This window comes from Pongo abelii, chromosome 16 (assembly GCF_028885655.2).
Source record: "Pongo abelii isolate AG06213 chromosome 16, NHGRI_mPonAbe1-v2.0_pri, whole genome shotgun sequence".
NCBI classification, from domain to species: domain Eukaryota; kingdom Metazoa; phylum Chordata; class Mammalia; order Primates; family Hominidae; genus Pongo; species Pongo abelii.
Genome location: NC_072001.2, coordinates 46,428,610 through 46,451,782, shown reverse-complemented (window position 1 = coordinate 46,451,782; position 23,173 = coordinate 46,428,610). Strand labels below are relative to the sequence as shown.

Here is a 23,173-nt window from a genome sequence, read left to right as displayed (position 1 = left end):
CCATGTTGGCCAGGCTGGTCTCGAACTCCTGACCTCAGGTGATCTGCCCGCCTTGGCCTCCCAAAGTGCTGGGGTTACAGGTGTGAGCCACCACGCCCGGTCCCCAAAAGGTCTTTATTGAGTAAGTAGAGTGTTGGATGAGGGACTGGAAAGAGGTTCCCTCTCTGTGAAGCACCAGAGGGTACATGCCTTCTCACCAAGTTCTTGGAATCATCCTGTTAATTTTTCACTCTGATTGAGTGTCAGGAGGAGCTTATATAAAGGGGCTATGCCCTTTCTCTGCTCCCTTGACATCTTTACCATGAGAGAGCCCAGAACAGTGGGAGGGCTAGGATATGCCCCTCCCCAAATATACACATTCATAACCTGGCCACTTCTGACATACTTAGGACTATAAAGGGTTTCCATGGAGGAGGAAAGTCGACCGTTTTACTCCATGGAAATCCTGACTGCACAAGGAGAGTTGTTTCCAACCTCATTAGGCTCTGGATCTCTTAGGGTCCTTCAGCTTTTTACCTCTTTAGCCCAAGAGGCTGTCCAGGGTATCTGATCCTGGTTATTTGGTCCTCAACTCTTGACCCCACGGAATGCATATCCCCTCCCCAGGAGGCCCCCTGCCCCTCTTCCTTCCCCCAGACCAGACGTATGTATCCACCCTAGGTTCCTATTCTTCATACTCAGGCACAAGTGTTTCCAGTAATCAAAAGCATTGGAGTCTTCCAAGATAAATTCAATACTGGTTGAAGCAGAGAGGTAGAAGCCAGGGCCCAGTAACTAAGCATGTATGGAGTCAGAAAAAGCCTAAACAGCACTACACCATCTGCAATGAACTTGGTTTATTGTTAGAGTTGGAGGTGGCTCCGTTACAGCAGCTGGGAACTTTAGCAGGGAAGTGTGGGGAGGAGCAGAGCACAGCAGCACGGGGAGGGTGGAGCTAGGAAGAACACAAGGTGGGCTCATTTTGATTTCCCAATCGTTTGGCAGAGAAGGCAAGCCTACATGACTACCAGCTTCTGGGTTTCTCAGTTTGGCAGTAGTCTGGCAGGGCTGCTCACTGGCTTGCTGGGGCGAGGTCCTCTCCTGGGGTGGTATTTTCAGCCCGTTTTCATTTCACTCTGTAGGAGTTAAGCTATGGCTCAGCTTCTCCCTTTTTCCTTCCTCCATCTCATTTTCCCCAAGTCCTCTGGCCTGGCCTCCACCTCCCAGATCCTCTGTCCAAGAGCAGGTTTGGAGAGGCAGCCAGTGTTCCCATTTCAGCTGCAGGATGGCACAGTGGAATGTTGGGGGAGTCACACATTGCTGGGGTGTCAAATGTTGGGATGTCAGGCAGCGGCTTATTTTTAACCCATTACACACCAGGCCACAGCAGATGACCACATGCAGAGAAGCCAAGCAGGGAATGAGAAGGGATCAGGATAATTGAAATGGGGTGAGTAAAAACTTCAAAGAGTCAGGGAGTTTGGAAGAATTCTGGCATTGGGGCTTGGGCTCTCCTTGCCCTTTTGTGCTGTCTGGACACAGCCCTGGGATGTGAATGGTATAAAGCAGGGTCTGGGGGATAAGCTCCTTTCTCCTCTCACCAGTCTGTTGGTCTAAAGAGCTTCAAGTTTTAAATTGAGACATTCAGATACTGAGGGAAGCAGTAGAACAGTGTAGCAGTGGGATACCCCCAGGCCCCTGCTAGAACTCAGACCCTGGTGTTTGAGGAGATGGGGGATGGGAAATGGAGGAACAGGTGCAGCTCTGGGCACCTCACTGACAGTATCCTGCCCCCAGGTCACATAAATTACTATTGGAAATCCTTCCCGGGATGCCAAATAAATAGATTGAGATAAAGAGGTCCCTGGAGTTGGGGATATAATCTCCCTCTACGAGGGAGGAGGTTGCTCTCTGAGACCCATCCTCAGTCCCCATTCAATACCAGCATTTAACAGTGCTAGGAGAGGGTTCTCAGGCATCAGATGCTATCCTATTCTAATTTGTCCCCTCCCGCATCCTCTCCCTGTTAACTTTGGTTTGAGACCCCTCACAGGAATGGATGATGGGGAAGGACAACCCCTCCCATTTAGCCCAGCCCAAGTCTCCACAACAAGACATCTCCCTCCCCTCCCCCAAGCTCCCATCTCCCTCAACCCCAAAGGACTCAGCAGTAGCCATTCTCTAAAGGAGCTGGGGGAGTGGATCCTTGGGGAAGGGAGGGCGGCTCTTTCAGAACTCAATCTTGCAGGCAGGGAAGGACTCATCCTGCATGACGACGGTGCTGCTGCTAGCCAGGACCAGGACGTTCAGTTGCTGCTGCTGCTCATGAGTTTGTTGGTACCACTCACGAGTCACCTCCGTGTCATGAGTAGGGATCAGAGTCACCTAGAAGGGAGATAAGATATGTCTAATGTGAGAACATGAAGGGAAGGTAGGTGAGGGGGAAGGGGCACCTCATGGTCTCAGAAGCAGCTCTGCTGCCCTTAGAAAAGGCCCATCCTTTAATAAATAGAGACTGTGTTCCACTACTGCCTCTGAGTGAGCGTTGACCAGACTACTTCCTTGGTGTCCTTTGCTACTCACCTGAAGATTCTCCCCCCACTGGGCCTTGCCCTCCAGCAGGGCATCCAGCACAGCCCGGCTTGGCTCGCCATTGGCAGGGTCATTCCCACTGACCACATAGTAGGATGCACGCACTCGACGGAAGAAGTCAAGGTCAGCAGTCTTGCCACTGCAATGATTCGGGATGTAGGCGAGATCCACATATACAGGGGCACCAGAGCTGCCCTTGGAACTCAAGGCCACTGTAGAGACAAGCCAGGATTCATTGTAGAGGAAAAGTAGAACCCTTTTGGCAACCTTCCCCTCTGTCCCACTCCTGGAGTCTGACCAGCCCACACCCAGCCCTAACCCACACTCTCTGCCAGGTTTCATGATATACTTACTCGGTCCTGCCTTGAGTCCATTGACTAGGCCTTTGGACATAGGGCTATGTCCATCCTTTTCCTCTGCTGGGGTGACCTGGCTTGTAGTGCTGCGTGGTCGAGGTGGGGCCCGGGATGCTCGATCTGCAGGCCCTTTACCAGGGGTGGGTGAGCGTTTTCCCCGAAGATCCAGACGCCGTGCAGGGGACGCTGGCTTGGCCTTGCCTGGGGCCCTGCGCCCTACTCGCCCCTGAACCTTCTCCTTCTCCCGTAGCCTCTCTACTCTCCCAGACTCTGAGCTGAGCCCCTCGGGGTCAGCCATGCACACATCAGGGCGGGGAGGGGATGGGCGGGGGTCTGGCTGTGGGAGAGGGGGTGGGTCGTGGCCAGGCCTGGGGTGGTGAGTACCACTGACACCCCCAGCTTTGTCCACAGGCAGGAAGTCTCCATCTTCATCTGAGTCGAGGGCTGCCTCAGCTGTGATGGACGGACACTCCTCAGTTTCTGGCGGGACATCAGAATCTGACTGTGAGGAGCCTGAGTCACTGGCTGATGTAGGGGGTGTCTCATCAGTCCCAGGGCATGGGCCCCCAGTGGTCCCTGGCCCCCCTGCTCGGCGCCGCCCCCCTCTTTCTACTAGCTGAACTTCCTCAGTTGAGAGGTCGCTATCATCTGTGGATGGGGGCAGAGGTGGGTTCAGGAAGGATGGGGAGAGCTCCCCACGATGGGGCCGAGGCTCAGTGGCACATCCCTGGGGCCCAGCTTCGACCTCAGGAGAGGCACTGCTGGGTGGGCCCCCGGAGCCCCCTGCAGGACACACTGGCTGCTCAGGGGAGAGCGATGTGTCAGGCCGGGAGCTCCTCTCAGCTCCTTCAGGCCAGGCCCCACGTTCCCAGGCAGGACAAGCCGCGGCCTCTTCATTTTCAGCCTTGGCTGGGGCAGGGCCTGGGGGGTTAGGGCTGGTTTCAGTTGGGCCATTGGCTGCACAATCCTCAGAGGGACCCTGGAAGGGGCTTGGCTTCTCCGTGGCTGCCTCTGAGCACTCCAGGTGGCACGGCAGGATGCCATCACCCATGTCTCCAGGCAGGCTTGGAGCCGGAGCTAGGGCCAAGTCCAGTGAAGCTGGGGGTGCTGGGCTCAGAGGAGTGAGGTCCCAGAGGCTGTGGGCAGCTGGTTCCATTCCTGGGTCCAGCTCTCCAGACTCCTGTTCTGTAGCCTCAAGGCCTGGAGAGAAGCGCTCTGCCACACTTGAAATCACAGGTGTGGTAGCCTCAGAGGAGGAGCCGTCAGACAGGGCTGGTGAGGCAGGTCGTGGCAGATTGGAGAGGAGAGGGGCCCCAGGAGAGCTGGGTGATGGGAGCTGGGGCAGTGAGGAATCCAGGCTGGGGGCCTTGGTCACTTCCAGGTATTCATCATGCCGGGTTCTGGTGGGGGGTCCTGGAGCCAGAGCCAGAGCTCGATCCCCAGAGAAGGCAAGGGAGCCACAGGGTGCTGAGCGGGGTTCAGCTGGAGAGGGCAGCTGTGGGGGAGCTGGCTGCAATGAGGAGAAGCCAAAGGCTGAAGCAGGGAAGTCCAGACTGGGTCGGGCAGGCCCCAGGTGTGAGTCCAAGGGAAGGCTAACATGTGCCTCAGTTTCTGGCCATAATGTGGGGGACCCCATAGGAATGGGGTGAGGAGGACTTGGGGATTGGGCTTTTTCTGGCTGTTCCCGAGCCCCCTTCTCCAGTTCTGAGTCACTAGTGCTGTCATCCCAGTGACTCCGGCCTGATTCCTTGGGGGATGGGGACCTCCTATCTGGGCTGCAGCTCAGGATGTTACCATTAAGAGGGGGGCTTGGGCCTTTGCTCAGGATAGGAGCACGGGGGGGAACTGCAGGTGGGGTGAGGCTGGGCTCCACACTTGGCCCTGGCTCTGGCCTTGGGGGTTCAGTGGGTCCTGCCAGGGCTGCATAGCTGAAGGTTGGAGTGTCAGATTGGAGGCTCTTGGGTGAGATAGGAGATGAAAGCTCCTTCTCTGCAGATGTGTTTCGGCCGGCAGCCTCCTCCTTGGTTGAGAGGCATGGGGGCCAATCCCCAGCTGCTCCAAGTGGAGGCTCTCTAGTGGGGCATGCAGGGCCAAGCCCAGTAAGCATCATCTGCTCATAGATGTCTGCATACTGAAAGCTTCTCTCGTCAGGATAGGGTGTGGGCTCTCTCTGCTCCGGCTCAGTCTGCTCAGGCTCCGTGGTGGCATGGGTTTTGCTGGCCTCTGGTACCTTTGAGCTGTGTGAGCTTTTGTCAGGAGCCTCAGCCCTACCTTCTTCTTCCCTTTCCCCTTCAGCCTTGCGGTAGTCCTTCCCCAGGGGGGAGTATGGCCCACCTTCCAACTCAGCTGCCCCCTCCTGCACTGCAGCCACCACACTGTCATACTCGACTGTGCCCCAAGAGAAGGGTGCAGGAGTATGGGATTCTGGGGCAGGTGTGGGGGGACCAGGAGCTGGGGAGAGGGGTGCAGGGGGGAGGGGTCTGTCCTTGGGCACCCAGGGTGGGATATCAGCCAGCCATGAGGGGGTAGTGGGTTCATTCTTCATGGGTGGCATGAGCTTAGGGTCTGGGATAGGACTGTCTTGTCCTGGGGCTGAAGGAACCCTTTGTCCAACCATCTCAGGTGGGGAAGCCGGAGGGGAGATGATCTCAAAGGGAGAGCGGGTCAGTTTGTCCTCTTCCTCTGGTGGCAACCCAACTGGTGATTCAGCAAGCCAGCGCTCCACCTCCAGCCCCTTCTGTGGTGAGGATTCCTGGAAATCCTTGAAGTCTGAGGCCCAGGGGCTCCGGGTTGCATGTTCCCGCGGGGGCACTTCTTGCTCATCATCTGGGCCCTCATCTAGGAAAGTGCTTTCCCGTTCCTCAGTGTAGCGTGGGCGGGCCCCCTGGCCATCCAGCTCGTGAGGGAACCAGACCTTCCGCTCACAGCTTAGCTCCCTCCAGTATGTGTCCTGTTCCAAGGCCACATCCTCTCTGCCCCTCCAATACCTACTGTCCTGCTCAGGAGATGTGTCTTCCCATGCCGGGGCAAGCTCTTTCTGTTCTCCAGCCGGCTCCTCTCTGGTAGATGTTTCTTGCCACTCCTGGACCACCTCCTGCCCCCTCCAGTACTTCTCTTCCTGCTCTCTGGCCTTGCCCTCCTGCACTAGGCTCTCTTCCAGGCCCAGAGCTTTGGTCTTCTCCAGAAGAGCTTCTAACTTCTCTTCCATGGCCTTGACCTTTTCTGGGGATTTTTCCTCTAGCATCTTTGGTTTCCTGGTTTTATCCTCCTGCACTAGGCTCTCCTGCTCCTGAGTTTGGTCGTTCTCTTCCAGAGCCTGAATGTTTTGTTCCAGGGCTTCATCCTTCTGTCCCAAAGCCCAGTATTTTTGTTCTAAGGCCTGATCCTTCTTTTCTGAGACTTTATCCTTTTGTTCCTGGGCCTGGTGTTTCTGTTCAGGGGCTTTGTCTGTCTGTTCTAGGTCTCTGCCCTTCATTTCAGCGACCGTGTCCTCCGCAGCCTTATGTTCAACACTTCTGACTTTTTGATCTAAGGCTTTGTCTTTCTCTTCTGGGATCTTATCCTTCTGTTCCAGGACCCTGTCCTTTTGTTCTAAGTCTTTATCTTTTGGTTCCAGGGCCTTGTCCTTCTGTTCCAAGGCTGTATCCTTTTGTTCTAAGGCTTTGTCTTTCTCTTCTGGGATCTTATCCTTCTGTTCCAGGGCCTTGTCTTTTTCTTCTAAGTCTTTGTCTTTTGGTTCCAGGGCCTTGTCCTTCTGTTCTAGGGCTGTGTCTTTTTGCTCTAAGTCTCTGCTCTTTTGTTCTAAAGCCTTATCCTGCTGTTTCACAGCCTCGTTCTTTACATCCGGAGCCTCATCTTTCTGATAGATGGCTGTATCCTTCGGCTCTACCACCTCCTTGTGCTCCAGAGTTTTGTCTTTCTGCTGTAAAACTTCATCCTTTGGCTCAGGTTCCTTCTTCTGTTCTGAGGTTCTGTCTTTCAACCCTGGAACTTTATCTTCCCACTCTATGGCAATGTCCTCCAAGGCAGGGCCTGGCAAAGACTCAGGACTCTTGGAGAAGGAGCTATCAGGTGTCAGAATGTGTTCATCAGGGCTTGTGATCGCCCCAGGTAAGTACTTCCCATTTCCTGAAGGTGTAGAGTGAGAGAATGAGCTGGCAGGTGATTTCCTGTCAAGGCTCTCATCTGTGATGTCTGTCTGTGCAGAGTATCGAGTCGTCCCATCTGTGGGAGATGATGCTGTGGCTGCATGGGGCTCTGGAACAGACATGGGAGCTACGTGGTAAGAGGTGTCCTCGGCCTGCATCAGATGCCCCATTTCTTCCTTCCCAAGGTTTAGTTCCCCAAACTGGAGGGTGCCAAGGCTTTCTGGAGAGAGCTGCTTAGAAGAGACATCCAGGGAGGTCTCCTTGCTGGGACTCTCTTCTGACAGAGAAAGTGACTGGGTGTCTTCTGGAGATACCTCTGGCCAACGGTCTTTGTGTAGGTACTGCTCTGTCAGGCCACAGGGAGACTTGGGGGTAGGCTCTTGGTTGGCAGTGTCTGGGGAGGCCACGCTGAGGACAGAGAGGGATTCTGCATCTTCAGGAGAGAGGCTTCGGTCAGGATATCTGAGCACCTCATCTTTCTGAGGTTTGCCAGGTTCTTGGGGTAAAGTCCTCAAACCTCCGGGAAGGGCTTCTGCTCCCAGAATTGGGCCTGTGGGCTCTCCTGCCTCCATAGTCTCAAAGACTATTGCTTTATCCTGCTCTGGCAACAGCTGAATGGTACAGCCTGTAAGTACCTCATCAATGCTGACAGGTGTTTCCTGGGCCTGGGGGCTCCTGGGAGGAGGAATTTTCTCTTCCTTCTCTAGTGTGCCCTCTTCAGGCCCTGGCTTGACCGTCTCCTCAGCAGCATCTTCTTTGCCCACACCTGGTGTGCGCTTAGTGTCTCCCCAGGAGTCTGCCTCCTGAAAGTCTTGGGGCTCAGACTTTTCTTCCACTGGGGACTGATGAAAGGGTGTGTGGGTGGCACTGGGTGGGCCAGATGGTGGAGGAGAAGCCATCTTCACTGTGCTGTCATCTGGGCTAAGGCACCGCTCCTCTGCTTCTCCAAGGGCTGGTTCTCCTGGATGTAGGGCATGCCCAGGGGCACTAAACACTGGAGTTCCATATTGACTGTAAAGTTTCTCAGACATCTCTACGTTCGCTGTCTCCTCCTCTTCCTCTTCCACAGCTCTCTCTCCAGACAAGCCTTTCCCTATGACCTCTCCTCTCTTCTCTGACTCCCCAGTCACAGAGAAGTCCTCACAGGGTGGTGATTTGAAGCCCTTGTCTTCTTCCAGTGAGGAGGTGGGTGAGATGGTACCAGCCGATGGCACATAGTCCAATCCCTGCGTAGCTTCAGTACGGGAGGAAGGGATGCTTGTGACTGTGTCAAGCAGCAGGGAGCTCTTGCCTGTCTCCTCTGTCTGGGGAGCTGTAAGTGAGGCCACAGATTGGTCCTCAGCCACTGATGTGGCAAAGGAAGAAAGTTTGTCACACTCAGTGATTGAAGTGGCCGAGGACACATGTTCCTCTTCAGCTAAAGGGGCAGCCACTATGTTAGTGGGGTAGGTGAGTTCAGTCTCTGGCGTTCCATAGACTTTGCCAGAGGTTGCAGGAACAGCACTATCGGCAGGTTGGCTGGCTTCGAATGGGCCAGTACCTTCAGGCCCGGGCAGGTCATATGTACTTGTATGAAATCTGGGTGGAGCTGGGCGCTCCTCCGGCTCATCATGGATCTCCTCATCTGAGATGGTCTGCTCAGTCTCTGAGTAGCCAGGGATTGTCTCATCCTGGATGTAAGAGACATGCTCAGTGGCTCCTGCAGGTGTGGTCAGGCTGCTTAGGAATGACGAGGTCTCCTTCTCAGGGGCCTTGCCCTGGAGTCCCAATTCCCGACCCCCAAAAGCCTCCTGGCTCCTTGGAGTTACCTTCAAGGCTTCCTGCATATGTTTTTGGTAAAAACCCTCAGCTTTTGTCGCGTCCTCTTCCTCCTCATCTGAAGGGTGTACCTCCTCCATTTCTTCTAACTCAGCCTTTTCTATCACATCCTCCTTTACTTCAGATTCACTTTCCTCTCTGGCTTCTGTTCTGTCTGGGAGCCTCTCTGCTTCCCTCTGCTTCTTTTCCTCCCAGGTATCTTTCTCTTCCTCTGTTTCAGCCCCAGAGTCTAGGCCTCTGTCCTTGCTGCCTTGTTCCTCAGGGACCTCTGGGACAACCTCTTTCTCCTTCATCACATGTTCTTCTTGTCCCAGCCCTGGAACAGAGGGTGGTGTTCCCTGGATAGCTGTACTTGGGGGTCCCTCCTCTGCAGTGTCTAGAGGGAACGGCTTATCTCCTAGTCCCATGTCCCTTTGTTCAGCCAGCAAAGCCCTCTCCTCACGCTTCATCTCCTCAAAGTCCTGTGTGAGGTCCTCTGGTGAGGATAGGACCAGCTCCCTGTGCCCACTGATGGTTGGGAGTGGTACAGCTCCCTTCTGGGCTGGGGGTGTCTGGGGCTCAGAAGACAGCTCCTTCTCCCCACGGACAGCACGGCTCCTGTCTATTTTGACTCTTCCAGGGCCCTTGGCTTTATAGAGGGTCTTACGTACCTCAGGAGTAAAGGGCTTTAGGTCTGGCTTGGAAATCTTCTTGAGCTCAGGTTTGGTATCTTTCCTCTTCTCCTCCTTCTTGGCATCCTTCTTCTCCTCCTTCCTTCCTTCATCCTTCTTGAGCTCTTTCCTCTCCTTTTTGATCTCTTTTTTCTCCTTGTCTTTTTTTTCTTCCAGCTTTGATATCTTTTCTTTAAGGTGCTTTTTCCCTACCTTGTCTTTGATCAGCTTTCGCTTCTCTGCCTTCAGTGCCTCACTTGACTCTGTCTTCACCCTCTCAGGCTTGGCAGGCTTCTCTGGGGGCTTCTCAGATGACTCTTTTGCCTTCTTCTCTGTCTTGGCTAACTCCTTGGCCAGCTCTGAGCGTGCCTCCTTGGCTCCCTCTTCCACCACCTCTTCCCGTTTGGCCAACTTGCTCACGGCCGTCTTGGTAGTGGCTTTGAGGCTCTCCTTGCTATCAGCCCGCTGTTTGATTTTGCTGGGCTTGAGGTTGGTAGTCACAGCCCCAGAAGCCAGGTCCTTCTGCGTGGCCACAGGGTAACGCAGGAAGTCCAGATGCCGAAGCTTTTCCAGGCCCTCCAAGATCTTGTTTTGGGGAGCATTTCCTGGAAAAAGCACACGCACAATCTTCTCAGTGGGATTGGCTGGTAGCCAGACCACCAGAGCAGTGATAGAGGTAAGGTAGGGCACGGAGATCTCAGCCTCCTTCCCATTGGGCAGCACGATGCCTGTCTTGGCTTTACTATTGCCTGCCCACTTTTGCATGAGGAACTGCATCTCCTTGCTGTCCTTGACAGGGTTGAGGACATACATGTCCAGCCGGCCCACACCCATTTTGTGGAAGAGGGTCAGTGGCTCAATGGTATTGCTGACCACACGATATAGAGGCTCAGCCTGGATGCCCAGGCGGTTTAAGTGCTGCAGAGTGAGGCAGGCCTCCTCAATGCTGCGCTTGGCTTTCCGGGAGGCATCAGGAAGCCGCAGCTTCTCAGGCACATTGAAAAAGACAACTCCAAGCTCAGGAGAGATAAGGTTCTTCACCCAGTCGCTGTAACTGCTAGAGCCCTGGGACTGCTCCTCCTCTAGCTCTGCCACTTTGCGCTGCAGTAGTCCATTGATGCCTGGCAGGTTGTCTGCCCCAATGTGTGTGAGTAGCACCGAGTCAATGCGGTCCAGGTGCCGTACCAGCTTCCAAAAGCAGGACTTGCGATCAGAGCCACCATCCACCAGGATGTTGAAACCATTAACAGCAAAGAGGGCAGAGTCCCCACGACCACCTGGGAAGATGTAGCAACAAGGCTTGGAGAGCTTGAGGAAGCCCCCTGAGGTGGGGGGCTCTAGTAGATCAAATGGGGATGGCACGTCCACAGTCTCAGAGACATACTCGGAGAACTCAGCCACGCCGTCCATGGTGGGCAGTGTGGGCTCAGGGTTTAGCCGGAGGTGCAGGGTCTCTTGGGAACTGGATAATCCCAGGTGGCTCCAATCACCTTCCCCTAAGCAGGACACGGTAAGGAAGGCCTGGATCCCAGGGTCTCTATTGCTGAGCAATTGGGAAATCTAGAAGAATAGGAGATAGAAACCTGATCAGGTCACTAGAGTTGTTTTGGTCTGACTTAGATTCAGTACCCTAATCTTCACCTCTCTCCAAGGTGAACTCTTACCTTTCTGCCAGGGCCCCCCATGGTCAAGCAATATGAGACTTTCCCTTAGATCCTTCCCACAGCTCTAGTGCTACCCTTTCTCCCAGACACTCTGGCATGGAACTTACCTCGGGGTTGTGAAGGACCTGGGCAAAGTTTTCATACGAGTAGGTGCCACTCTGTAGGATGAGGTCTCCCCCAGGCTCTAAACTTTGCCCACTCAAGATTAGTAGTTTATGAGCTGATGAGCTGCTAAGAAGATGGTGAACCTGGAATGGAAGAAGGGGAGTGGTCACAGATATGGGAAAGGCAATGAATGGCCCCTCAGTACCTCGGCCCCTCAGTACCTCAAGAACATGCTCCCAACTTGTGTCCCTCATAACACCTCCAGAGTGGGCTGGAGACAATACATCAGCTTAGATGGCAGAGAGAGGAATTCTTGGCCTAATAGTGGTAGCACTGGCAAGGGTGGGTATAGCACTTGCACCAGGCCTGCTTGCCAAGGCACAGGCCCTGGCCTTACCTCAGAGCTGATGCTGTCTGCACTGGGATTTACCAGGATGATGGTCTCTAGGATCTCACTCTGGTGGCAAAGGGTCCTCTGGCCTGAGGAAGAGATGTAGGAATTTATATTGAGAATAGGTATAGAAATTGTGGTGCAGGAGAGGAAAGAATGTGGGGCTTAGACGAAAGAGAAGGTATCCTTAGGCCCTGCCACCTTGGATACTGCTGAGTAAGGTCTAGGAACTGGCTCATCCAGCCCTTCCCTTAGAGGGTTTCCACCTCCCCTCTCCCACACTGGCTGTCCTCTCCTTCCCTTCATCTACCACACCCTCTGCTGCCTGTGCCCCCACCCCTCTGCCTGGAACTATAGCCTCAGACTGCCCTATTGACAAGAAGCTTTTGTCCTTCTCGAGCACTAAGCTCCTGGTGCTGCCTGGGGATGGGGGGCTCAGCTGGAGAGAGGGCCCCTGGGATGATGGTCCTCACTTCCTTTTCTCTTTCCTGGCTTGCCTGTGCCCTGGGCTTTCCTGCCCGCAGAGTGTCTAGAAATAAGAAAATAGGAGCTTCTGTGTGGTACAGACTCCCCACCCTTCTTGCCATCCAAGGCCAGAATTCCTGTTCCAGAAGACCCGGAGAAGCCTGTGCTATCTAAATTTTGGGGTTTTATGATTTAAAGAATGGACATAGGACTATAACTTCCTTTTCTGTCCTCTGGTTCCTCAGAGGCCAAGCCTGCACTAATATACATGCACATAATCATATTGTTCCCGCTCGGAAGTTTTCACAGCACCCTCTCCTACCTGATCTTCATGTCCCAAAGTTTCAGAGAGGCCAGATTCACTATCCCACAACCTATTCCTTGTGAACAGTTTCTTCTATCATCTTTGCCCCCCTCCTAGGGGCCTCTACCATGGACATGGGGAGTGAAAGGTTCTTGAACAGGAAACACATTAATAAGGAAGGAGAGATTCAGGGTGTTCCCCAGGCCATGGAGAAAGATAAGGCATCCCCAAATCCCCTATTTCCCTTCTCCAGCCTCACATGAAACACCAAACAATTCAGCAAAGAAAGAAAGTGGCAAATCAGACAGAAGATGCTGAAGAAGAATGCTGCCATCCCCTGTACCCGCCCTTCCTCACCCAATCCCCTTTCCAATTGCAGTACATAGTGGCATTAACCTCACAGCCCATCCAACAGATGGCAGTGGGCTGTCTGGAGGATACTGGTGGGAGAGTCCATAATTTGTCCCTTAGACCCTCTTCTGTGACCCAGCTCTCTCTTCTTTCTGGTGCTTGGACAAGAGAAGCCTGGGGCCAGGGCCTTTGTTAAGAGGCAGAGCCATGGTGCCAGGATCAGGCAGATCTGGCAGCACAGGGCTGCAGATGCAGCTGTGGGGGAAATGAACGATGGTGTCAGAAGACCAAACCCCATACAGGGTGGGTTGGGCCGAAGGGGAATTCACAGGTTCCCTTCTATTCACTTGACAATTGAGGGAACATTTGAGATAAATTCAGAGGACAAGAGCCACCTCAGACGTAGGCAAGGGCAGGGCTTGGGGCAGGTGAGGGATATCAAGGTTCGGGAAGCTGCCAGCCTTAAGTAGTTCAGATTTAGAAAGACAAGAGCTCCCTCCACACAAATAAGGTCATAAATTTGAGGTAGGAGGGTCAGAAAGACAAATATCTATAGCACACCCTGATTCGCTTTCTATCTACCCCTCCCTGCCCCCAACCATTCCTCACGGTCCCCATTTATCACCACAAGACTTCTATGATCCCAGTTCCTGTCCTGGCATAAGGTCCTGTTCCTCACTCTATCCCTGGGAGTGGTTCTGACTTGAAATTGCATGGTTTATATCCTGTGCCTCTCTTTTTCAGGCCTGGGAGAAAGCCGTTTCTTCTGCTCCCCTGGCTCTCTCACTGAAGGGAACTGACTCGTTTTTTCCTTTTTCTTTAGAGAGGACCATCTTGTGAGGCAGGGACACACAGTGCTCAGCCAGTGCTGGAGTGGGGGGTGGGCTGCGGTGCGGAGGCTGAGCAGGCAGGAGGGCAGGTGTCTCCGCAGTGAGGCAGAAGGGGAGGGGGGCCGTTTGGGCAGCTGCAGTTTGCCGCAGTGTGTGAGTGTGCGCGCTGAGCTCTGGCTCCAGCTCCGCCCCCACCCCCCACCCCAGCATGACAAGTCATTTTCTTGGCTGCTTCTGCATGGGGGGTGGGGATGGGGGGGGATGCAGAGAGAGAGAAGAAACTGGCTCCTCTGTTCAAGAGCCCCCATCTTGGGAAGAGAAGCAGAGATGAGGTGGGGGTAGGGCTGAGACTGGGAACCTGTGGGGTTGACACGACTGGAAATGCAGGGCAGCCGCTGGGGAGAGAGTTCTCCGTCTCCAGAGTGGCCTCAGCAGGGCCAGAAAGGGGGGTTTAGAGTCCCATTCTAAAGCTAGCCGCAGGGAATAGGGTAAGGGGAGCCCATTGCAAACCGGTTGGTCTGTAAGGAGGCGCGTGCCACGTCTTAGTGACCCTTTCCTCCCTTCTTTTCCATAGTGTCCCCCACCTTCCCTTACTTGGCAAAAACTCACTGCCCTGCTCACCCCCAGCATAGGAGCAGCTGAGCAATCCAGCAGCTGACACCCAGGGGCCCTCCCATTAGGCACATTCCCATAACATCCCCCTTTCTCTCAGATTCTTCTGCCTCTGACCAGAAACATAGCCCCCCCCAAACTCCTCCAGCACCCTGGGCTGCCAGGCAGAGCCAGTGGCACCACCCTCTGCTGCTGTCCCAGGCTGATGTCTCCCACCCCCGCCCAGCTGAAGAGGTGGACTGTCACAGCCCCTGGTGGCCTCTGGTTCTGGGTCCAGGCTGGGCCCACAGCCAGTAACGTTCATCTTCTCTCTCCATTTCCCCAGCCTGCCTACTGCCACTGGGCTAGTTCTAGAGGCACCAGATTAGGTACCAGCACCCTTTCCATGACCCCCATCCCACCTCCCTATCACAGTGTACCCCCACATGCCAAGCCCTTTGGTTCAGTTCTTACCCTGGGGTGTAGGAGGAAGCCTCTCATGGAGGCGGCAGCTCCGGCCTCAGCCGGCAGCTTCAGGGAAGAGTCTGCAGCACTTGGGGTGGGAGTGGGGCGGGCGGTGGGGGGGAGGGGGGTGCTTGATGAGGAGGGCGGCGCCAGGGCGGGGAAGAGGGGCTGGTCTGTGACGAGGCACTGGAGACTTAACTGTTTCTTTGCCTTCACGACGTCTGAGCTCCAGTGCTTTTGCTTGGCTCCGTGGAACTGAGGGATTGTCTAGCAGCTCAAGGAGCCTCTGCAATGTCCTATGGCCCATAGGACCTTTCTCTCCCAACCCTGCTTAGTTAGGAAATACTCTTTTAGCATCAGCCAAAAGACCAAAGCCCCATGCTAGGGCACAGAGCGAGGCTATAGGAGGCATGGGCTGCGTGGGCTCTCCCCCTTCTCTTAGAAACCATCTGCTGCCTCTCTCCTCAGATGGATCCAGGGAGTGACCTTCAGTCCCTGGAGGAGCAGGAGACAAAGGCTGGGGGCCCAAAAGCATGGGGTAGGGGTGGGGAACTGCTTAAGAGAAAGGTTGGGGAAGCGGAGATGTGCTGCCTTCTTCTGAACCTCAGCACTACAAAAACCAAGGAGGGCAGAAATAAGTCTTATTTTAGGGTTAGAGGGTAGTTTGAAATTCCGGAGTGGACTAGCCTGTTGGGGTGGGGCACAGGGACCCTGAGAGCTACATGAAGTTCCATGGGAATGCAGCATAACACAGTAACCACACAGGCACTGATCTTGGGATTCTTGAGTCATTGGATATGAAGAGACAAGTCCCTGAAGGGACAGGGAGCTTTCTGCCTTACAGTGAAGGAGTTAACAAGGACCAAGAAGGATCACCAGGGCCTCCGGCCCAAGCAAGGTTGTAGGCCAATTATTAAATGTAACAGAAGTACTCTTTAGATTAAAAAAACCCTATAATGACTTTGTAGGGTGGTTGGGTTCCTGCTCTCTCTTTGTCTCTTTGCTGTTTCTATATTATATTATTTGGATCTTTCTAATGTTGATCCTGTTTCCCTTAGTCTTTACCTCCATCTCAGATTTAGTAAAGCACTCTAGGACTCAAAGGAAGGATCTGGCGAGTGGTAGCACTTCCTTCCAACCCGAGGATGCTCATGCTCTTACATAGTCCTTCCCTGCCCTCTTCCCATCCACCCTCCCCAGTCTGGCCAGCTCCTAAGGCCTTCCTCACAATCACAGCCACCCACTCACACCCCAACACTAGCCCCACCCTTGCCCCAGGCTGCCAAGAGCTACTTTTGAAGGTCAGAGAAGCCAAAATAGTCTGTGCTCTCAGCATCCCCCATCCCCCCTTAATTGCGGCCAGAGGAGAGGAGGAGCTGAGTCACTAGTACTCTTGGGGGTTGAGGGGACAAAAGGGGAGCAATCCTTTCTCAGATCCGGGGATGCAAATCCGCAAACAGGCAACAACCCTGTTTGGGTAGAAGTGGCCATCTGCAGAGATACACAAGGAAAACCAGGCTGAGTTCCGAGCATCACAAAAGGGAAATACCCCTCTTCTGCAACTCCATCATTCTTATTTCCTCCCACCTCAAGCCTTCTATCTCCTCCCTGCTTTCTAGGGCTTTCTGGAGTGTGTTAGGAGGGAAACTTGAGTAGACATTTAGTTTACGAACAAAATAACATTTCCCAGACCAATACAGAGCCCACCCATATTCTCAGCTGCCACCCCCAAGGGCCACACCCTGGGCATGGTGCCAACTCACAGTGGAGTTTTCCTTCAGCCTTCACCCTCTGAACAGCTACCCACCACAACCAACTCTCCACCTGCTGTATTCCTAGGCTCTGCTGCAATGAAATGGTGAGATGCCAAAGAAGAAAGAGAGGCTTGAGCTGAGATACAAAGATATGAAACCCTGGATTTGAGACTTGATCCACCATTTTACTAATCATGCTGCTAAACAAGAGACTTAACCTCTCTCAGAGCCTGCTTCATAAACTATGAAATGAGTATAATATTATTACCATCCTCCGATAATGCTGTGAGGTTTGAATTGTATAAAAGATGAAAAAAATGATTCTTCATTCCTAGACTTCCAAATCTGCAATGTACAAATGCCACTAGAAGTCTTTCTCCTATTGTGGAAGATTTCTGAGAGGTCATCTAGGTGATCAAGGAAATCGTAAATCAGGATCTCAGACCAGATCAGCTCTGGAGTACTCTTAGCTCCCAGGTAAACCCAGAACTAAAGATGCCTGCAGTATAAGATTTGAAGTCCTATTCATGTCCTTGCTTTCCCATTTCAGACAGCAAGGCAGACCCCGGTTCCAGGGGTTAATGAGCTGCTGTATTAATTCAGGATAACTGTTGTATTGCTAGAAGTAATAGAGCTATCACTTTCTAAGTCCGTCAGTAGAAATGGAGAGTCAGACCGAAGGCCTCCAGACTGGTCCCTCAGCCTGTATTTTTATTTATTTATTTATTGAGACGCAGTCTAGCTCTGTCGCCCAGGCTGGAGTGCAATGTCATGATCTCGGCTCACTGCAACCTCTGTCTCCTGGGTTCAAGCAATTCTCTTGCCTCCCGAGTAGCTGGGATTACAGGTGTGCACCACCACCCTCGGCTAATTTTTGTATTTTTAGTAGAAGAGGGTTTCAACATGTTGGCCAGGCTGGTCTCAAACTCCTAACCTCAAGTGATCCACCCACCTCAGCCTCCCAAAGTGCTGGGATTACAGGCATAAGCCACCATGCCCGGCCCTGTGTTTTTTAGAGTCTTAGAATATTAGTTATGAATTATGAGACCCCTTATATTTCCTATAGGTATCCAATGGTAAAAGAATCAGAGAGTTATTGAAAGTCAGTTTTCCACTGTCCTAATTGTTTCTGAATTTGTATTAGAATGCTCGGAAGATCCAGATTTTTTGTAGGGGTTAGAAAGTCACCACTGGAGAGACTACCTGGTGCAAAAATCACCTTTGAAAGCTTTTACCAGACTTGACCACTAGAAGGAGCTGGGCCACTGACTCTTTATCAGAGGGTCCCTTCTTTTCTATGTGTGGGTATGTCAATGTGGAGGGGGCAGTGCCTAGGAACAATTGCACTCTCCTTGTCACTGTAGGATATATTTTTGTCTGTTTTCCCAGCATTTTGGCCCAGGGCTTGAGGATAGGTGATAGGAATGGTGGCCCAGCCTGTGGGGTAGTCAAGCCATAAGGCACTAGCATATCCCCTTGAGCTCATCCCAGCTGCCTGGTCCCCTTTGCGTCCTTACTAACAGAAGGCTGGAGGGAGGGGCAGTGTCTGCAGCTGCTCTGGGCTGACTGTTGTTTGTGGGGACAGCTGAAAGAGGAGCCAGCAGGGGTGGGGCTGTGGCTGTCTTGAGCTGTGTGGGTTTTTCCAGGAAATTCTCTACTGTTCTCCTGTGACATAGACAGACCATGATAAAAATGTCCAAACGTAAAAATATGCAGTATGCCAAAGTGAGCTCTGATCTAGGGTACATGGCCCTAAGCTCCTTGAGGACACCACAGACAAACTCTTTGATGGAAAGGGCCTAGTAGGTGTTTATATATCAGTGCCCGTTTCTAAGAAGTGCCTGAGAATAACTATGTATCTCCCTGTAAGTGTCTTCCCAAGTATCCCTGCATCTTAATCTGAAGAATGGCTAAGTACTTTGGTTTAACTTCTTTTCATTTCTTACATTATTCCAGAAAGCAGCCTACTCTCAAGTCTCTGTAGCCAAAAGGACAAGGTTAGAGCATTCAGTGTGAATTATTAACATCAGCAGATAATCCCCAAACTTCTGTTCAGTCATTAATTTCATCCTCTGTCATCCCTGTATCTGGCCTTGCACCAAAGCTCCTAGGAGTACTAAGTGGTAAAACTGCCGATTTTCATCATCAGGGATAAATGGAGGAAGCCATGACATGAGTAATTCTAAACAGAAACATTCTAAAAAGAGTGAGTAGCCTGCTTTACAGGAAGCCAGTCACATCAGGAAGATGTCAGCCTCACATATATTAATATAAAATTGCTGTATATATTCCTAAGCTAATGGCGCTTTAGTCATATTAGCCTTATTTTCTCCAACTTCCTAGCAGCATCTATAAGCATCAGTGATCAGGAAGTGATCAAAGATTTGGCAGTTAGGAGCAGTGGAAAAGGAGGAGAGATAATTAAGGAAAGGTGACTACTATACTGAGTAATTGAGAATTATCTGTATAAGATATGAATTCAATCATTCAGTTGCAGTGGCTGTTGACCTGGATGGATTTTATATTCCATTAAGCTGCATGGATTGGTGTGTCAACATTTTCCAATAACATGACTAGATGCCTAGCTCCTTTTTTTTTTTTTTTTTTCCTGAGATGGAGTTTCACTCTTGTTGCCCAGGCTGGAGTGTAATGGCACGATCTTGGCTCACTGCAACCTTTGCCTCCTGGGTTCAAGCAATTCTCCTGCCTCAGCCTCCTGAGTAGCTGGGATTACAGGCATGCACCACCACACCCAGCTAATTTTCTATTTTTTAGTAGAGGCGGGGTTTCTCCATTGGTCAGGCTGGCCTCGAACTCCTGACCTCAGGTGATCCCCCCGCCTCAGCCTCCCAAAGTGTTGGGATTATAGGCGTGAGCACTGCGCCCGGCCTTAGTTCTTTTATAATAGCATGTAGAGCTTTCCATAGTCACCTCACAGACATCTGTCATGGAATGGTAGTTCCTAACATCTTATTTTCTCAAATCTCTAACCCACCGATTGCTCCCACCCAGCAGAATGGGAAACTGCATTATGTGAGCTTTGATCTGGGCCAAATCTCAGAGTACAACTTGATCTTGTAGCAGTAAATTCAGGAGGCCCTCCTTCCACTCTGGATTTGATGGTGCCCGTCATCATGTAAGTACCAAGATTCTGCCCTGCCCTGGAGATCTGTTGGCTAAGCCAAAGCAGGAACCAGAAACCCTGAAACCTGTGCAGCCTAAATAAAAATGCTAAACAAGGGTCAAGGAAGATGAATGGGGGATTCTGGGGTGTCTGTAAACGGAAGCAGGGAGACCCGGGGTATGCAGAAAGGGGAACACAAATGAAGAGAGTGAATTTTTGCGTGAGAGATGATTGATCCCTAAGAGGAGTCCCTCATTTCTTCAGTGCATGTCAACAGCTATCCACAAACAACCCTCTTCTCAAGGAGAAGTTATGTTCTCCAGTCTCCCTCCACTATCAAACCATGTCTGCAAAGTATATTTGGTATGTGGGGACAGCTATGGAATTCCATGACTTTCCTCCTCTATAAAGTTCCTCCCTTCTCCTCCACTCAAACCTCCTGCAAGGCCACTTCTCCCAGGGAGACTGGACCTCTGCTCTTCTGTGACCAGCTCTTACCCAAAGGACTGAAATAAAACATTAGTCCTAACCTTTGACCTCCGAGGAGAAGTGAGCTAGATGCCGGGTAATGAAGAGTCTCAACTGTTGGTTCAAGTCAAAGGATGACAGGTCAATGTTCCAGGAGAGAATGCCTGTGGGAGAAAAACAAAGAAGGTTCTGCATAAGGTTGCAGGTTGTAGGGTGGCGAGACTGCAGGAACACTTTCAAGTTCACAGAACAGGTAAGGAGAGGGAGGGTATATGGATAGCTGCCATGATCAGCCTCAGTGATGTCTCAAAGAAAGGTGGCTAGTAGTGGTATCTTTCTCCCAGTTTACAGCTTTTCTAGGCTTTGCCTGAGCCAGAGGGTGAAGGACAGAGTTTAGACTAAACTCGGTCATTAATGAGTTTATAGGTAGGAATTTTCTTGTAAGGTTCCCCAGTTGTGGTGGAAGTGACACCTAAGGGCCTATTCCCAGATACTGAGGGCTACCTTCCCCACATTTACAGCTAAGTAGGATTTTAGGTTCGCCTTCTGTGCTCCCTTCCTTGTCTCCAGTCCTCCACAGCTTGCTTCCACCCGCAGGTGGCTCCGCAGCACTGCACCACAGCCACAGGCACAGCACTGGGGAAGGAGGTGAGGACTTAGGAGCTGGTAGCCACGAAGGTCACTTCGTGGTTGGCTGCTGGCATTCAGAGACTTGAGATTTGTACGGGGCGTTCAGAAAGCTCCCGTGCTGGTTCAGGGACCATAAAGAAGATACAGCAAGATAAGGACGTGGATTCTCCAGGGGATGGTGAGGAGTTTCAGGACACCTGGTCCAAAACACTGCGGTGGAGGGTGTGACCAGAGGGGCCCCAGGGGCTGCATAGAGCTCCGCTGCCTCAGGGAGACTGCGGAACGCCACGGAGTGTGCAGGAAGGATGGGCAAGCGAGATGTTAGTAGAGCGAGAGGATGCGGACACATGGCATGGAAGATGCAGGTGACAAGGGCGCAGATCTCAGGAAGTGCACACTAGGGATGGAGATGCAGACGTATGCATTGGGAGTTGAATGCAGAAGGCGGAGAAGCACAGGGCAGAGATGCCTGAAGCACAGCCAGAACAGTGGCTCACCTTGTTCAAGGTGGGCCCGCACGGCCCTCAGCTGACTCTCTGTACCGACATCGCCGATCACAATTAGCAAAGAGTGCTTCTGCAGGTCCCAGCGTGCAGCCGCCACCGCGGCTCCGGCCTCGCACAGCGGCTCCGCGGGGTTCTGAGCCAGCGGTGCGCCGGGACTTCCGAGCCCCAGCCCCGGAGTTGTCTCCACGGCAACGTCATGAGGCCGCGCAGGCTCGGCCTCGGTCTCCATGGAAACACCCGCGTAGTGTTAGGCCGGCAGCGTCCGCTGCAGGCAGAGTGCGCGCGGCTCTTAAAGCCCGGCGACAGGTGCAGCTCATTGGCTGCTGCCTGTCAGGGGGCGGGGCACAGGCGCCGCAGGGGCGGGTCGGAGCTGGAAGCTCGTGCTCTGCGGTCTCGCCACGCTAGAGGGTGGTGGCCGCCCCCCTCCCTCCCACCACGCCCTCACCAGTACCAGCGGGAGCTTCCACTTAGACTTGAGCGGGGGTGGGGTCTTTGGGGGACCCATTGGTGGGGCGAGGCGGTTGCCTCCGCGCCGGAAGAAGCTTCTAGTTAAGATGTATATCCCTGATAAGTACTGTCTGGCAATTCCGTAGCCTCCCCCAAACTGAGGGGAGCCATCTTGTCCCTCTCTGCCTCCGAGTTTGTATCGTTGCCTCCATCTGTGTCTGTGTGTCTGTATTATCGTTGTTTGGCGGTTTTTATTGTTTTTTTTTTTGTCACTGCCTGCCTGGGTCCTGCCCGAGGTCTCCATCCTCGGTTTCCCTGTCCTTGCCCCAGGCCCTGGGAGTGCTCTGGAAGGCTGCGCAGTATTGGAGGGGACAGAATGACCTTCCGGCCTTGAGTCCCTGGTGAGTTGTTATTCTGAAGATAGCAGTTGGCTGGCTAGTTTCCATCTCTGCTGAGTGCAGGACTCGAGTGCAATGAGCTCAGACTGCAGCAAGGGGGATTTGAGTAAAACCTAGGAAAGACCTTCCCATCTTCAAGTGATGTGACAGTGAGATGGGTCTCCCTCAGGAGACTGTTGTATTACTTCCCCCCTCCCCACCCCTGGGAGTTCTTAAAACAGAAGGAGCAGTGTTTGCACCAAAGAAGGGGTTGACAGTTCTAAGATCAAAACCAGAGGTTGGGAAAGGACTGAGGAGGCCTTGCACTGTTTTATGACTGACTGGAATATATTTGTAAAAAAGTGCTGTTAGTCTAGCCTCCCCCATTCCTCAGTGTCTCTCCACCTACTCCACACTCCAGAGTCGTCTTTTACCCAGGATACGGAATCATTCTGTACATGTATGTATGGGAGCGCCTATCTTTCACCCTAGGGCTCCAGCAGCACTTGTTTTTTTGTTTTTTTGTTTTGTTTTGTTTTTTGGGTTTTTTTTTTTTTTTGTCCCATTTGCCTTCGCTTTGGAGATAGTACAGGAAAGGAAGGAACACAGTACCAGATTCAGCAAGGCTGCCTGTGAGCCACATTCTGATTGGGCAGTGTCTGCATGTTAAATACTTCACAGCGGCCGGGCACAGTGGCCCACGCCTGTAATCCCAGCAGTTTGGGAGGCCAAAGTGGGCGTTTCACTTGAGATCAGGAGTTCAAGACCAGCCTGCCCAACATGGGGAAACGCCGCCTCTATTAAAAATACAAAAATTAGCTGGGCGTGGTGTTGGGCGCCTATAATCTCAGCTACTCGGGAGGCTGAGGCAGGAAAACCACTTGAACCCCGGAGGCAAAGGTTGCAGTAAGCCAGGATTGCACCACTGCACTCCAGCCTGGGTGACAGAGTGAGACTCTGTTTCAAAACAAAACAAAACAAAAAACTTTACAGCAATCCTGGCCCCTACCATGGAGCATGTGTTACAGGAAAACAGCCAGTCCACTCTGCAACCAATTTGGACATGGCCCTGAAAATCCTTTTTGCACAGAAAGGGGAAAATAAGAGTACTGGCAGAATGTCAGATGGTGGGGATGCCTCACCCTCTAGTCTCATGAC

General features: G+C 52.6%; 2 protein-coding genes across 3 annotated transcripts in view; one reads left to right on the top strand and one right to left on the bottom strand.

The window, feature by feature from the left end:
• Positions 1 to 821: 821 nt before the first annotated feature.
• Positions 822 to 21,506, bottom strand: MAP1A (microtubule associated protein 1A). Of its 2 annotated transcripts, XM_002825374.6 has the most exons (7): positions 21,183 to 21,506; positions 20,118 to 20,219; positions 11,710 to 11,792; positions 11,315 to 11,455; positions 2,925 to 11,103; positions 2,563 to 2,783; positions 822 to 2,364 (listed from the first exon to the last, which is right to left on the bottom strand). In XM_002825374.6, the coding sequence occupies exons 1-7, from the start codon at positions 21,418 to 21,420 to the stop codon at positions 2,209 to 2,211; spliced, it is 9,120 nt and encodes a 3,039-aa protein (XP_002825420.4). In that variant the 5' UTR covers positions 21,421 to 21,506; the 3' UTR covers positions 822 to 2,208. The 2 variants fall into 2 exon arrangements, with proteins under 2 accessions (XP_002825420.4, XP_024088302.2); XM_024232534.3 differs by lacking the exons at positions 20,118 to 20,219; positions 21,183 to 21,506 and adding an exon at positions 14,719 to 14,820.
• A 445-nt stretch (positions 21,507 to 21,951) lies between these two features.
• The window catches only part of TP53BP1 (tumor protein p53 binding protein 1), a 99,200-nt gene continuing 97,978 nt past the window's right edge, over positions 21,952 to 23,173 (top strand). Inside the window, exon 1 of the mRNA XM_024232798.3 lies at positions 21,952 to 22,039. The gene's annotated coding sequence lies outside the window, so the exon portion shown is untranslated. The remainder of the gene's footprint in view (positions 22,040 to 23,173) is intronic.